Source organism: Barbus barbus (genome assembly GCF_936440315.1).
Source record: "Barbus barbus genome assembly, chromosome: 18".
In the NCBI taxonomy this organism is placed as follows: domain Eukaryota; kingdom Metazoa; phylum Chordata; class Actinopteri; order Cypriniformes; family Cyprinidae; genus Barbus; species Barbus barbus.
This window is the reverse complement of record NC_136746.1, coordinates 28,129,913-28,143,816: the sequence shown is the minus strand read 5'-3', so window position 1 is coordinate 28,143,816 and position 13,904 is coordinate 28,129,913. Positions and strand designations below refer to the sequence as shown.

At 36.8% G+C, this 13,904-nt stretch overlaps 1 protein-coding gene across 1 annotated transcript in view; it reads left to right on the top strand.

The window, feature by feature from the left end:
- Nucleotides 1-13,904, top strand: part of itga9 (integrin, alpha 9) — an 87,421-nt gene that overhangs the window by 52,077 nt on the left and 21,440 nt on the right. Inside the window, exons 16-18 of the mRNA XM_079439339.1 lie at nt 9,964-10,116; nt 11,576-11,652; nt 12,884-13,031. Of these exons, the coding sequence (XP_079295465.1) occupies nt 9,964-10,116; nt 11,576-11,652; nt 12,884-13,031 (378 nt within the window). The remainder of the gene's footprint in view (nt 1-9,963; nt 10,117-11,575; nt 11,653-12,883; nt 13,032-13,904) is intronic.

Genomic DNA, 13,904 nt, shown 5'->3' with positions numbered 1-13,904 from the left:
GTTCATGACAGGTTTTGTGAGATTCACCCCTTAATTTGTTGTTCTGTAGTGCTGGATGAACAATGAATTTTTTTCTTTTGTGTGTAAGGAGAGAAAATGTTTTCCATGTGCCTGTTTACGCCACCGGAGCATGGCACCTTCATTCAAGTTTTATAAATCCCAGCTGTGTTTTCAACTTGAGGGTCACATACCGAATACCTTTTACATTATGTACATGAGCCCATAAAAGTTTGTTTTTTTGAACGATCCACAGGGGTACGATTTGCTGGTACGATCCACGTCCCTGTGATAACGCCTGCAACAAGCCTACATTATATCTGCCTCAGCGTCACTACAGCGCAAGAGAAAAGCTCTAGCAAGCTGCCTAACTAGACAGCATTTGAAGAGTGTGTGGGAGTGTGCCAATTTGCATTGGCACACTCCCAATGCAAAGTCTGTTCCAAAAGGTATGGGGTCAGAGGTCAGGGCTCTGTGTGGGCTAGTCAAGTTCTTCCACACCAAACTCATCCAACCATGTCTTTATAGACCTGGCTTTGTGCACTGGGCCACAGTCATGCTGGAATAGAAAAGGGTCTTCCCCAAACTGTTCCCACAAAGTTGGAAACATAGCATTGTCCAATATCTGTTGGTATGCTGAAACATTAAGATTTCCCTTCACTGGAAGTATGGTTGAGTTGTTTCTGTTCCTAAACGCTTCCAGTTTCCAATAATAGCACTTACCGTTGACCATGGAATATCAAGCATGTTTGACGTTTGCAAAGGTGGCATCCGATCACAGTACCACACTTGAATCCACTGAGCACTTCAGAACAACCCATTTTTCTCCCACAAATCTTTGTAAATGCAGAATGCATGGCTAGGTTCATGATTTTATGTGACAATAATAGGTCTGCATGAAATGCCTGAATTCAATATTCAAGAGGCGTGTCCCAATATTTCTGCCCATGTAGTATCCTATATGGTTACACTTTATTTTGATAGTCCACTTTAGACATTCTACTAACTATAAGTAACTTAGCAACTACATGTGAACTAATTCTCATTAATATACAACTACATGTCTACTAAATCTCAGAGTGGACTGTTAGGTTAGGGTTAGTCAAATAAGTTGATATATATATAAGTTGATAAGATTCTTATAGTCAGCATGTTGTATGATGTGGGCCCATCAAAGTAAAGTGTTACGTAGAAGATATTAAGCAGAGAATCTACTAATACTTTAATGACTGCTAGTTGACATATAGTTGCAAAATTACTTACTGTTAGTGGAATGTCTAAAGTGGACTATTGAAATAAAGTGTTACCTAATATATATATAGACAAATGTTTTGTGCATGAATATGATTAGCACTATTTGTGCAGCATGTGAGTTGCTGTCTTTGTAAAGCACATTTATAGAACTTCCATTTCAATTCGGATGATAGTTAGTAAAACTGCTTTTGTAATATAGAGCTAAAGAGTAACAAAAGTCTCAACAGAGACATGTATTGTTAACCTAGACAATGCTTTTTCTTTTAAGAGACCAAAAATTCTTGTTTACTTTTTTTTTTTAAATAAAGAGTAATTTATAGATAAATGTGGAAGATATACTTATATGGAAAAAAAGTGGAAGATATACTGCAGGTTGTTTTTGGATGCAAATGAATAAATGCTCAGGGAAGATGCTATATCGCTGGTGTAAAATTGTGGATTTTGTCACAAAAAAAAATTGTGTAGAAACGTTTTACTTTTTTTTTTTTTTTTACTCAAATATATTTTCTTCAGTATAGGGAAAGCAACTTTTTACAGCATTTTCTAAAGTATTTATTTTGCAAATCCCATCTCAGTGTTGTTATTGTTAAGTTAAACTAAAACTATTAAAAATAATTGAAATACAACATAAATAAAATAAAATAAATATAAATATTAGATGAAAAGAAAATTTAAAAAAAATAAAACTAAGAATAATAAAAAATAACTAAAGCTGAACTGAAAACTGAAAATATAAAATAAAAACAAATTCAAAATATAAATAAATGCTATATAGCATAATGCGATAATCACACCGTCACTCTTCTATGCATATTTATATAGCTAGACATGTTTTATTATTTGCATTTAGCATTGTTTCTCTACTGCCTGTGACTATAAGAACAGACCTGTGAAGCATTTATATGTTGTGACACACCAGTTGAAAACCTCTGAACTAAACCACATCATGTCTCTCTGCACACAGCACAATTATGTTCTGTTTGACATCATTGGACTTTCTTTTCTTTGGCCCTTTTTGAAGCAGTTGGAGAGCCGCTAGTTTGATTTGTTTATGAAATAAGGCATTTCTGTACATGGACTAACACTTCAGGAATGACTGTCTGCGATTTATCATCAGTTTCAGATGAGCTTGTGAATTTTGGAGTGAGATCTGAGAAATATCTCCACGCTCAGGCTTCATGCACGGTTCATGTCCGGTTCATTCCAGCTTTTAATGCGGGACGGGAATCAAATGCAGGTTCACCTGTTCAGGTCCAGAGAACTGATTCTGGCGATATTAATCTTTCATGTTAATTTGCAGTTTTCCACAGGATTCATCCCAAGGTGGAACTCGTGTTGTAAACGTCTAAATCTGTTTGTTCTGACACATGAATAAGTTAATCGCATTTGCAAACACATGCAGCACATAAACAGTTATTTCAGGCTCCACGAGTTGTGTACTTCATCACAGTTTTTAATTTTAATGCCTTGAATTTTGTTTCTTATAATTGGCTCCATATGGGATGTTGTAGTCTTGAACAATGTCTGTCAAGGACAATAATACTAGAGGAGTTGACATCGTTGTACTATAGTTCAACTTTGCTGGGTTGTCCAATGGGGAGATCATGTTATGTGAGTTGAGTTATGTGACTATGAATGAAATATATGAGGGATTTTATACAGGAAAATCTTCAGGTTTCACTCATTCATCACTTGCATACAATAAAATGGCTATTGAAAATGGTTATTGAAATGTACTCACTCTCAGGCTAAGCAAGATATAGATGAATGAATGATGCATTTTTAGATGAGTTTGTTTCTTCATCAGATTTGGAGAAATTCTATCATGCATACTAACATGCTATTATATCCAAATCTGTTACAATGAAGAAACAAACTCATCGATATCTTGGATGCCCTGAATGTGAGTAAATGTTCAGTTCAAATGAACATTTTTGAGTCTGTCCCTTTAAGTATTTCTTGGTTGTTTTTAGTGCATTATTGTGTCTGTAGAACAAATGATACAGGCTAGATTACATGCTGAAGTTGAATAGTTTTTCAAATGTATGAGCAATAATCATGATCTTTGGATTGAAGTTCATGTATTGCTGAAGTTCATATTTTTAGCATAACTCTAAATACATGCCACGCATGCATCTACCCTTAAAAGGGAATCCTACAGCTGAGTGTAAATTAAAAGCAGGAACTGTGAGTTTAGCTTCGAGGGTCTTGATCTCGATAAAGCCTCCGTTTGTGCACTCTGTGCATGTATTTTATAACTCTTGGAATAGTCTGGTGGGAGCCACGTGAGCATGGATCTCTCAGCCAATCACAATCGCTGTCTGTTCAGATGACATCATCCCTTCTGCCTTCCCTGAAGAACAGAAAGGAGTTGAGTTCAGCCGCCCTGCTTATCTTTAAGATAAACTGACAAGTTCTGTATCAAAGTTGGTTCTGCAAATCTTCTCATATTGGCACATAACTGAAGAACTTAAGCTATTAAATACAAATTACATTCTTGAGAGCATTTCATGATGTCAGCCTCCCTGTTTCTGCTCACAGATTTAAAGTGAAAGTTTGTCAGAAAAGGTGTTTTACAACCTGATGCCTTTGCAAAACCTTTTACATTCCGCAAAGATGTCTTGTTTTCCTGTGAAAAGATGTATTAACTTCTTAAAACAAGATAAATTTTACAACAACAAAAAATGAAGCAACACAACTGTTTTCAACGTTGACAATTATAAGAAATGTTTCTTGAGCAGAATGATTTCTGAAGGATCATGTGACTGAAGTAATGATGCTGAAAAATCAGCTTTGATCACAGAAATAAATTACATTTTACAATATATTAAAATAGAAAACAGCTATTTTAAACTCCAATAATATTTCACAATATTACTGTTTTTCTTGTCCTTTTAAATCAAATTCCTAATGCTTTTTATTTAGAAGAAGATTAAGATTGACCATTTATAATGACATTCTTTTCACATGCTCATCAAGACGTCTTTGTGAAACTCTAAACATGCTCTTCACAAGCTCTTATCATTCAATCAGCACTATTTTTCACCACTGTCTCCATGTTCAAAAGCATGAGGTCAGACTCAATGATCCTCAGATGAGAGATTATTGCTCTGGTGAGTTTGGGAATGGACGTCGTCCAACCCTTCATAAATTAGACACTGTATTTCCCACACTCGTGGCTTTTTAATCATACTTTTCTTCAAGTATGCTCAATGACAGCATCCGATTACATTCAATAACACATAACCTACAAACACAGTCCCTTAGAGTCCATCACGTTTGTTTGGTGATCTTGAAAAAGTACAGTAGTACTTTACCATTTTAGACACACTACTATTAATGGTTTTGTCTTATGGTAATATGTTAGTCTTTGAATTATCTTGATCTAAATGAAATTGTATACTACCACTAAAAGTTTGGAGGCAGAAAAAGTTTTTGTTTTTGAAAGAAGTCTCGTATACTCACAAAAGATGCATTATTTGATTTAAAAATACAGTAAAAAAAGTTAAATATTATTACAGTTTAAAATAACTGCTTTTTATTTGAATATATTGTAAAATGTCATTTATTCCTGTGATGCAAAGCTGAATTTTCAGCATCATTACTCCAGTCTTCCGTGTCACGTGATCCTTCAGAAATCATTCTAATATGATGATTTGCTGCTCGAGAAGCTTTTAGAATTATTATCAATGTTGAAAACAGTTGTGTTGCTTCATATTTCTGAGGAAACCATGGTATATTGTTTATTTTCTGGATTATTTGATGAATAGAAAGTTCAAAAGAACAGCATTTATTTGAATTTGAATTCTTTTGCAACATTATAAATGACTTTACTGTCACTTTTGATCAAATGCATTCTTGCTGAAAAACTTTAAAAAAATAAATAAAATAAAAAAATAGAATAAATATATAAATACTCACTGACCCTAAACTTTTGTATTGTAGTGTAAATAAATGACAATCATCAAGTACCATGTTACGTATCAAATGGTTGAATGGTGGTAAATCAAACATATGAAAACACCACTAATTACTAGCAGCTCTCCAAAATAATGACCCTTTATGCACGTTATTTATTATATAGGTGCTTGACTTGGCATGCACAGACGCAGCAGCCAGTTATTTATTATTCATATACTAGTTTTCAGTAGTGCTGAATGATTACTAATATAAATACACAGCAACATGAACACTGTTGCCTGAAGTGTGACCATTGGTTCTGACAGTTTAGTTTTATTGCAGTCGTAAAAACTGCTATTATGACTTGCGAATCTGCCTGTGGGAAGCCATAGTGCTGAGTCTTTCTGTGAAAGGCTTTACTATGCCAAATGGGAACAATGTAAGGAAACAGACGACACTTCATCCGTGCGGCTCGTACAATGAAGCCCTGTGGCGACTGACTGACCTGCTTGGCTCGAGTCTGTCAATGTGTGCCCGCGACATGTAAGGAACGGTTGTTTGGGGTCCCTTCAGATGCCACCCACCCAATTAAAGGACCTGAGGCGTGCTTTCTTCTGCTCTATAAATACAGTTTATAATGGAGCAAAGCATGGAGTCTGGGGGGCTGGGAAAGGAGGAAGCAGAAGACGAAAGGAGGCATTAATAATGATGATAAAAGGCAGTAAAACACAGGCCAAGGCTCAGATATGACCTCTACTACTTCCTTGTGTGCAGGAGGTGATTTTTCCTGTTGTGTCTCCACTGTGTGGTGTTATCAGAGTGGGTAGCAGGTCCGTCTTCTACTCCTGTACTATTGCCACAAGTCCCAATTTTTGTCATTGTCTGGTTTTCAAAACACTCCTTAAGCAGCCTACTAATGTATATATTGTAAATGTACATATTTATTTACCGTATGTATGCGTGTGTGTGTGTGTGTGCGCGTTTTTGTGACAAATGAGGACATTAATGTGTATAATGACACAGGTATGACACAGGTATTATAAGGTGAAGGTGACTTTTCAGGACATTGACCCATGTCCCCACTTTTCAAAACGCTTTTAAATCATACAGAGTGAGGTTTTTTTGGGGAAAGTAGAAATGCACAGTCTCCTGTGAGGGCTAAGTTTAGGTGTAGGGCAATAGCACATACAGTTTGTACAGTATAAAAACCATTACACCTATGGGATGTCCCACTTTTCACAAAAACAAACGTGTGTGTGTGTGTGTGTGTGTGTGTGTGTGTGTGTGTATTCAAATTCAAATGGGCCAACCAGAAATGCATGCAATTTTGAAGAAAAGCAGAACTAAAGTGTTCAATCTTTTCCTGCTCAGGTTAATAGGAGCTGTACTAACATGACAAGTAAACAGCCAGTCACTAAAATCGGAGATGCAGCCAAGTGAACTTAATTACATATAAAGCACTTTCATGTAAGATAAGCTGGACTGCTCAAGAATAACTCCACTCAGTTCTCACTGCTGGACTGTTTATTTGGTCTGGTGATTATTTTTAGTATGCTGATTATCATGAATGAGGTTGGTACACACTTAATCTTGTTTTATTGAAGAACAGGAGGTCATTCATGTTCTCAGTTCACATGTGTCCCAGTGAAAGTGGCACATAGACTGTTCCTGAGGTCTGGCCGTCAGTCCCCTGATCTTTACTGCTCCCCTGGGTGGGGGTCACCGGTCGGACAGTTCATTTGATATACGTACTGCTTTAATCCCAGCTGGGACCTGAGGAGAACACCAGCTCCTTACACAACTCTGAGCTTTATATTGTTAATTTTATGACTCAAGCGTATTACTGTAACAAAACCCTCTCTCTAGACGCCAACTGGCACACAAAAGGCTCTCAGCTGAAGAATGCGACGACTTTCACAGGACTCAGGCCACTAAACGGTTAATCTAGGGTTTATCTCACAAGATTTGATTCTCAGATGCCTTTATTTATACACTGAAATCTCCAGCACAAAAGCAAGTTTTTTTGTGTTCGTAACAGCATCTCTTATTTTAGTATTTTTATACGATTATAATTTTATATTATTGTAATTTATTTTCAAATTATTGTAATTATTTTAAGTTTTCATTTTAATTTTACTTTAGGTATTTTTGAAAGTACTTAAGGTAATTTTGTAACTTTATGTCTTGTAATTTATCTTAGTTTTTGACGGCACGGCTCAGTTCGGCTCGGTTTGTGTTTCCACTGCAGTTTAGTACCGCTTTAGAGTGGGCGGGACTGTTCACGTCTCATTATAGTTGAACCGCCTCTACTGCCATGACTCCCGAAAAACGTTTTAATTCCACGTCGCTCCATCACGCTCTCGCTGTATCTGTTCCTCAGCTATCAATGAGAGGATCGTCTGTACTTCCTCAACAGACAACGACAGCCATTTTTTGGTTGTTTAAAAAAGGTGCGCTCATTCAAAACAGTTGCATTCGATCCTTCGCTGGCTGTGCTGATTTAAATCTAGCGGGTCTGTTGTGTCTCGTGCCGTAAGTTCAATGACGCAGGCAGTGACGATTTTCTCCAGCCAATCAGTGATCAGCAGAGTTTACACGTCATGTTTTGGTAACGGTACGGCTCACTTGGAACCTCGGCTGAGGTGGTATAAAAAAAGTACCAGGTACTGTACCCAGTGGAAAAACCCCCAAAAGTGAGCTGTACTGAACCATACCGCGCTGTACTATGCTGTGGAAAAGAGTTTGTTCAGTCCATACCGATGCTACTTTATGGCTTTAAATAGTTTTTTTGTGGTTAGCCTTAGTTTGTTTTGTTGTGGCCAATCTACATTATATAAAAATATGATTGGTTATATCAGTAAAAATTAAATGTTTACTTTTGAAGGGAAAGTCCCCCCCCCCCCTCCCAAAAGAAAAAACAATAACGAATTCTGTCATTATTTACTCATTTTCAAGTTTTTATATACCTGTGTAAATAAGTATGTGGAGACTAAAACATGTCCGTTCAGTCACCACACCTCTGTTTCCTGCTGTAACTCTATCAGTGCAGGTCGGCTGGACAGCAGGAAAGGATGTGCACTATCTAGTGTATCACGATGTGTTAAAACATGGGCCTGAATCAGCGCCGCTGAGGAAGGGGATGGGTGGGTGGACGAACGGAAACCATGTGATAAAACTCAAGGGAAGAGAGAAAGAAAGAGAAATGAAGGGGTGCTCAGTTTGCTTTTCTATCCTGGTGGTGCAGATGAAAGTCTCTTCGCCGTCCTGAGTGATGTTTAATAGTCAAGAGAGGAGAAGAGGGCACAGAAAAGGTCTGCTTTTCCCATGTCCCTCCCTCTTTAGTGTCCTCTAATGAGGATGTCGAGATTTGATCCCGTTCAGACTTTTGCTTGACTGTTTCCAAGTGGTGTGCCAAAGGAAACACTCCTCGGGCTGTTGCTCATATTGCCAAAATAAGGGAAGATGAAGTGTGTTGGGGCAGGGAAGTGCCAGCTTTATCCAAATGTTCAACTAGTAGCTTTTGGTGGCTCTTTAATGATGCACAGTTTACTTGACCGAGACAGCAAGAGCTTTGAGCAGCTTTGCAAAGAGCCTCGGTTAAAAAGCTTTTCACCGCAAATGCGATTTTAGCCCGTGCAAAGCCAGTTAGTCAGCCACCGATTGTGTGAGCTACTTGTCATATGGACCATTCATCTAGACTTATATCAATCTGTACTTTTATTTTGACAAATTAGTGGATGTGATGTGCTGTCGACCTAAGTGTCATTATTGTGCCTGTATAAGCACCAAAGGAAATGCTAAAATAACCAGATCTGTACAATTTCTGAAACTAATTTTAAGGGTTGTTATTGTTACCAAAAATAACCTAAAACAAAACAAAAATTTATATATATATATATACTAGGGCTGTAACGATACATGTATTCATACGAACCGCCACGGTACGGACATCTCTGTTCAGTGCATGAGGCCTTACAACGAATACAAGCAATTCACCCTCAATCCAGAAGGGAGCGCTCGCAGTAATGCAACACTGTTTGATAACCACCAGCAGAAGAACAGCGAATGCCATGAGTTGCACACTTGAAAACAAAGCCCCCTAGACAGTGACTATGTGCTGATTCTGAACGCGGCTCTCACTGAAAAAGGAGTAACTTTAAATGCTTTCGCACACAACTGTTTGAGAAATGGAGCTTTGTGCTCGTGCATCCTACCTCTCTCATTCGTCACAAATCCAAGTATTCCATAATATTTCCATATTTGCAGTGTAACGTATCTGTATGCTAAACTATTATTTATTATGTAACTTATAGGCTTTGTACTTCAGTCGCGTTCCAACGCTGACACAGATGCTGATGTTTGGTTCACTAATTTATTTTGATAAAGTACCAACTGCACTGTCAAGTTAGCAATGGAAGTTATGTTTTGTGTGTGTGTGTGTGTGTGTGTGTGTGTGCGCAAGTGTGCACGATCACTTCAACTGTTTCCTTATAGCAGCAAAAAAAGCAATCCGTCATTTATTGTCTTATTAATATAATATTTAGTATTTTCACATCTAGGTGGAAAAAAAAATGTAATTTGTACTATTGTCTGTTCAGAATAAATAAAAAGAAATCTAGCATAGCAGATTTGTTGTTTTTTTCTTTTTGTACTGAAATCGTATCGAAACCGTGACCCCCGAACCAAGGTACTTACCGAACCATGATATCTGTGTACCGTTACACCCCTAATATATACATATGTAAAAAAAAATTATATATATATATATATATATATACATTGTTTATATGCCATGTTTGTGCTTTTTAACAGAAAGAAGTGAAGGATGTGTTTGCTGCCATCGTGTTTGAGGCAGCCTACAGTTTAGGAAAACACGTTGTGGATGGACACCAGGACCGTGACCTTCCCTCACTCATTCCTGTTCTACGCTGGAAAAAAGGACAGAAGATCGCTGCAAAGAATGAGGTTTGAATTTTCCGCCTTTTACTACACCTACAAAATTAATTTCAAACATGACACAACCTTTTGTACCAAACAGCAATACTGGAGATGCCAAAAAAACCTAAACCAACTGTCTTGAGCAGACTGCACTACACAAATCCATTCAGAATGAATAAACACAGCAACATACACATAACAAATCTAAACATTATCTTGAATGTGTGTGGAAACAATGTGAATGTGTTGAAATGTGTCTGTGCATGAATACAATGTGTGATCAGTGCTTTTAGAGTGCACCTAAACTGTTTGCACATCAATATAACGGATTCACACATGCTTACTGTACGACTTGTGGATGCATCATCTTTGCCTTGACTACAGTCCTTATCCTTCAAAACTTTACTAGCGCAACGTTGGTTTGCTGTATACAGCTGGGAATTTAATCAGTGTAATCAGTCTGGTTTTCTTTACAGTAGAGCTGCTTTAGATTGATTGTTTGAATGCATTTGCTTAATGGTTCATTGGTCTGAAAAATTTCCCACACACACACAACGATAAGTTGCGTTAACTTATTTTGAATTAATTGTGTCCGTTAATGCGTTAACGCTGACGGCCCTTGTGTGTGTGTACAATCTCAGAAAAAAAAGTGCAAAAGCTATCACTAGGGTGGTACCCTTTTAAAAGCTATACCTTTGTGTCTTATTTACCCCTAAAGTGTTCATATTAGTACCTTAAATGTACACATTAGCATCAAACGTATACATATTAGCATCCAAAATGGCGCATATTACTACCTTTTAATAAAGTACTGCCCTAGTGACAGATTTTGTACCTGTATTTCTGAGTGTTTATACAATTTTATGTAGTTTTATGCCTGTTTTTACATTTTAATATCTTTACAGTGGTTTAAATATATAGTACATTATTTTAATTTACTCTGTTACTCACCTTGTACTCATTTGCTGTTGGCATCACCCAGTAGCTCCGAATCCCAGAAATTACCCATTTCTCTAGTTATAAATGTGGTTTTAGTTAGTGCTCAATGATGGCTGTTGACTCATTGTGAATGGAATGTAGAAGATTGATGAATTTATTTGCCAACACCCCACTTCATAACCCACCCTCCCGTTAGGCCACATGATTTTCCCTCTCAGCTTGAGGAAACACGCCGCTGGCATCTTTCAGCGCGTCAGGAATCCATTACGATGGAATCTGAGGCTATTAGTAACTGTGCAGTTTGTCTGTAGCGCTAAAGCAAAGGTGTCAATGTCTAAATCTGTCCAATGCAAACACACGGCACTTTCTTGTGCATTATGCTTGAAACCGCTACTCAAATACTGGAGCTTTGAAGGCTGTCGGAAAAATGTCCCATTGAGTGTATGAAGTCTTGCACAACAGCACCCTCTAGTACTTGTGTCCTGTCTCAGGTTATACTAACAGTGAGGTGGTGTAAACATCCTGTGCTCTGTTTGACTCTTCACAGACGTGGTTTGAGAAGAACTGTCTGTCAGAGGACTGTGCCGCTGACCTGAGGCTTCATGGGAAACTGCTGCTTTCTGGGTAAAGCCCCTGGTCTTCTCCTGCTTTCAGTAGATTTACGTCAGTAGGGTTGAGTCTGTGGGTGTGGACACACACTTGGCTCTCAGCGGCCCATGACGTCATTCATTACTATGTGCTAGTAATTGAAAACACATTTTACTGAAATGGCTAAAAAACAAGCATTCATGTTCTGTGACAGAGTATTTGGCATCAGGAAAATAAGGTCTATTTTTAGGACCAGTGCTATTTTATATTTATTTATTTTTTTTGTATTACAATATTTTCATTGCAGAAATACATTTAGATATTTTACTTTTACTAAAATCGGCTTTAAAGTTGTCCAAATGAAGTCCTTAGCAATGCATATTAGTAATCACAAATTAAGTTTTGATAAATTTACGGTAGGAAATTTACAAAATATCTTCTTGGAACACGATCTTTACTTAATAGCCAAATGATTTTTGGCATAAAAGAAAAATGTATTTTTGGTTATTGCTGCAAATCTACCTGTGCAATTTAAGACTGGTTTTGTGGTCCAGGGTCATATTCATGAGAATTTGCAAGTAAATGTGCTTAATTTTCATATAGAATACTAAATTAAGCTTAATTTTGTTCATATGCAATATTTAATTTCATTTTTAATTCATTATTAATTTAATTTAATTAATTATAAAATAAAATTGGTGTTACACTAAGTGCTACAGTAATATATAATAAATACTTAGATTAAAATAATAATACAACAATTCTCCAGTTCTTCACAATACAGTAATAATTTGTAGATCAAGTCTTGAAAACTATCACAATGCAAAAAATACTAATTGTATTAAAATAGGCTTCATTTTTCTTTATGCAAAGATTAATTTCTCATCTATTTGTATTTTTTTCATTTAAATCATCAAAATGTAGTTACAAGATAATCATTCATATAATATATAATCATTCATTTCATAGTACAGTCAGAATTTGCTAATAAAACGTCATAAGGTCACATGCAAAAAATATTGATTGTCCTAAAATTCCTTTAAGATTTTTTATTTATTTTTTGATTATGGTGTGAAATATGATACAGAAAATTTTAAATTTATATTTATGCAAATAGCAGATGCTTTTATTAAAAGAGAAGGAACAAAGTCAAAAAGCCAATGATATTCATAATACACAATACCAGGTTCCTATATTCTTAGCAGGTTTCTTGAGATTCATCCTTTTGTCCTTGTCTCACCTTTTCTCGTTTCTATCATTTTTCCAGGCGTTACATCAGTTCTCATCTGGCTCTTGGTGGAGTGAGAAACGTCTCGTTAAATTTAACCATCTCTAATGCTGGAGATGACGCCTACGACACCAACATCTACTTCAACTTCTCCAGAGAGGTTCACTACATCAACTTCTTACAAAGAGTAAGTTAGTGATACCGTATATTTTCCATTGGTTTCTCTACACCAGACCTTTGAACCTACAGGCTGCTGCAGTTTATTCTGGCCATTTGCTTCAAACTAAATCTTCCAGTATAATTGATTAACTTGCAAATCCAGCAACTAGTTCAGTGTCTCCTAAGATGTTTTCATTGGTAAAGACCAATTTGATAATAGCCTTCTGAATTTGCATAAAGTCAGCCAATTAGACAGAAGTCTTTGAACATTCTGTTTGTAATATGCACCAGGCGGCCCATGGGTGTGCCATGAACGTAGTGCCAAATGGTGACAAATAGGTTCAATGATATGCACTGGAAAATGTGACAAGTCTGAATCCTCCTTTCTAAGGGTATGTGGTCATCATATCCATGATTTAAAGGGACAGATTCGAGAAAAACGTGTTGAATATGAAGAGATAGGCATTCGGTCAGCAGAGGAAGTTGTGGAAACAGGAGGCAGTGCACAGTTTCTTGCAGTGCATGGTCAGTGCATTGCTATCTCGGGCTTCTCGAACATGTCCCACACTGACCTACAGCTCCATGTCTCTGTTACAGCTTCCTCATGTTCTGTTTCCCCTGCTGAAAAGCATTCTGTAGTTATCAGCAGCATGAGCAAGAACATTTCCTCCTTTAGTTTGACGATTAATGGAGAGACTCTGTAAGATTGCTAAACAGACCACTTTAATATGAACTCAGCCTTCTCTAGAAGAAAACAAAGGAGCGGAATTGTTCATTTTAATGGATGATCTTTCACTTTTGAATGACACTGTTTGTTTATTTGATCACGTGTTTCCTAATTGTGACTTTTTCTATATTTTTTTTAACAACGAGAAACACAGATGGAAAAATGTACCGTCAG